The sequence below is a fragment of the Cynoglossus semilaevis genome, chromosome 14, assembly GCF_000523025.1.
Source record: "Cynoglossus semilaevis isolate Cse_v1.0 chromosome 14, Cse_v1.0, whole genome shotgun sequence".
In the NCBI taxonomy this organism is placed as follows: domain Eukaryota; kingdom Metazoa; phylum Chordata; class Actinopteri; order Pleuronectiformes; family Cynoglossidae; genus Cynoglossus; species Cynoglossus semilaevis.
The window spans coordinates 26,043,833-26,044,638 of record NC_024320.1 but is presented as its reverse complement, the minus strand read 5'-3'; the positions used below and the strand labels follow the sequence as shown (position 1 = coordinate 26,044,638).

The window sequence follows — 806 nt, the reverse complement described above, 5'->3', positions numbered from 1 at the left end:
AAGGAGAAAAATCTCCAATAGTCAGAGAGTTCAGACAGGAAACACTCTGTGTGTCCTCCTCTTCCTCCTCCTCCTCCCCCCCCTCCTGTCTGTGGACCTGTCAGTCATCTCCTCCCTGTCACTCATCACTCTGTCTGTCCGTCCACAGATGGCCAACCTGGTGACATCACTGTGTTGTGTCGTCGTGGCGGCGGTGGTGGTGGCCTACGCTCAGAGACGCAGTCAGCTGGGTGAGTACACGCTCTACCTCCCTCACTCCCCCACCGCTCCCCCTGTTGCTCCTCCTCCTCCTCCTCCTCCTCCTCCTCGTCTTCTTCTTCCTCCTGTTCTCCTGCTTCTGTTTGGTGTTGAAAACTAGCCGCGGCTCAGTCCGATACTCATGGATCGGTACCAGCCCGTCATTGGTCAAACACCAACTGTAGTCCGTCGACCAGCAGCAGGACGTGTTGTCAACTGGAACACTGTCGCCACGGCAACAGCAACAGCAACGTTGGATGAGTTTTGCCAGATGAAAATGAAATGTTTGGTTCATGTTTTCCGCCTCTGACTGTCAGCTTTCCCGCCTGTTTTTAAACAGTCTTGTTTACGTTGTTTACGTTTTGATTCAACCCTTAACGAACCCGAGGTTTGGACCTGGTCTCTTTGACCCTTGACCTTAAGGGTTTCTGAACCAAGTTTGGATCATAATCAGCTGTGCTTAGCTTCGTTAGCTTCATTAGCTTCGTTAGCTTTGCTAGCTTCGGTGCTACTTTATCTTTGGCTTTTATTGAGTCAGGTTCAGTGGCTGCGTCTCGGCCGACTGTGTG

At 51.9% G+C, this 806-nt stretch overlaps 1 protein-coding gene across 4 annotated transcripts in view; it reads left to right on the top strand.

Annotated features, from left to right (window-relative positions):
* Positions 1-806, top strand: part of cntfr (ciliary neurotrophic factor receptor) — an 81,196-nt gene that overhangs the window by 24,937 nt on the left and 55,453 nt on the right. For 3 of the 4 annotated variants that reach the window (XM_008326121.3, XM_008326120.3, XM_017038785.2), the window contains one exon: positions 149-230. In XM_008326121.3, coding sequence (XP_008324343.1) covers positions 149-230 — 82 coding nt within the window. Of the gene's footprint in view, positions 1-122; positions 231-806 lie in introns of those variants that run through there. The other variant, XM_025062510.1, reaches the window with a different exon arrangement.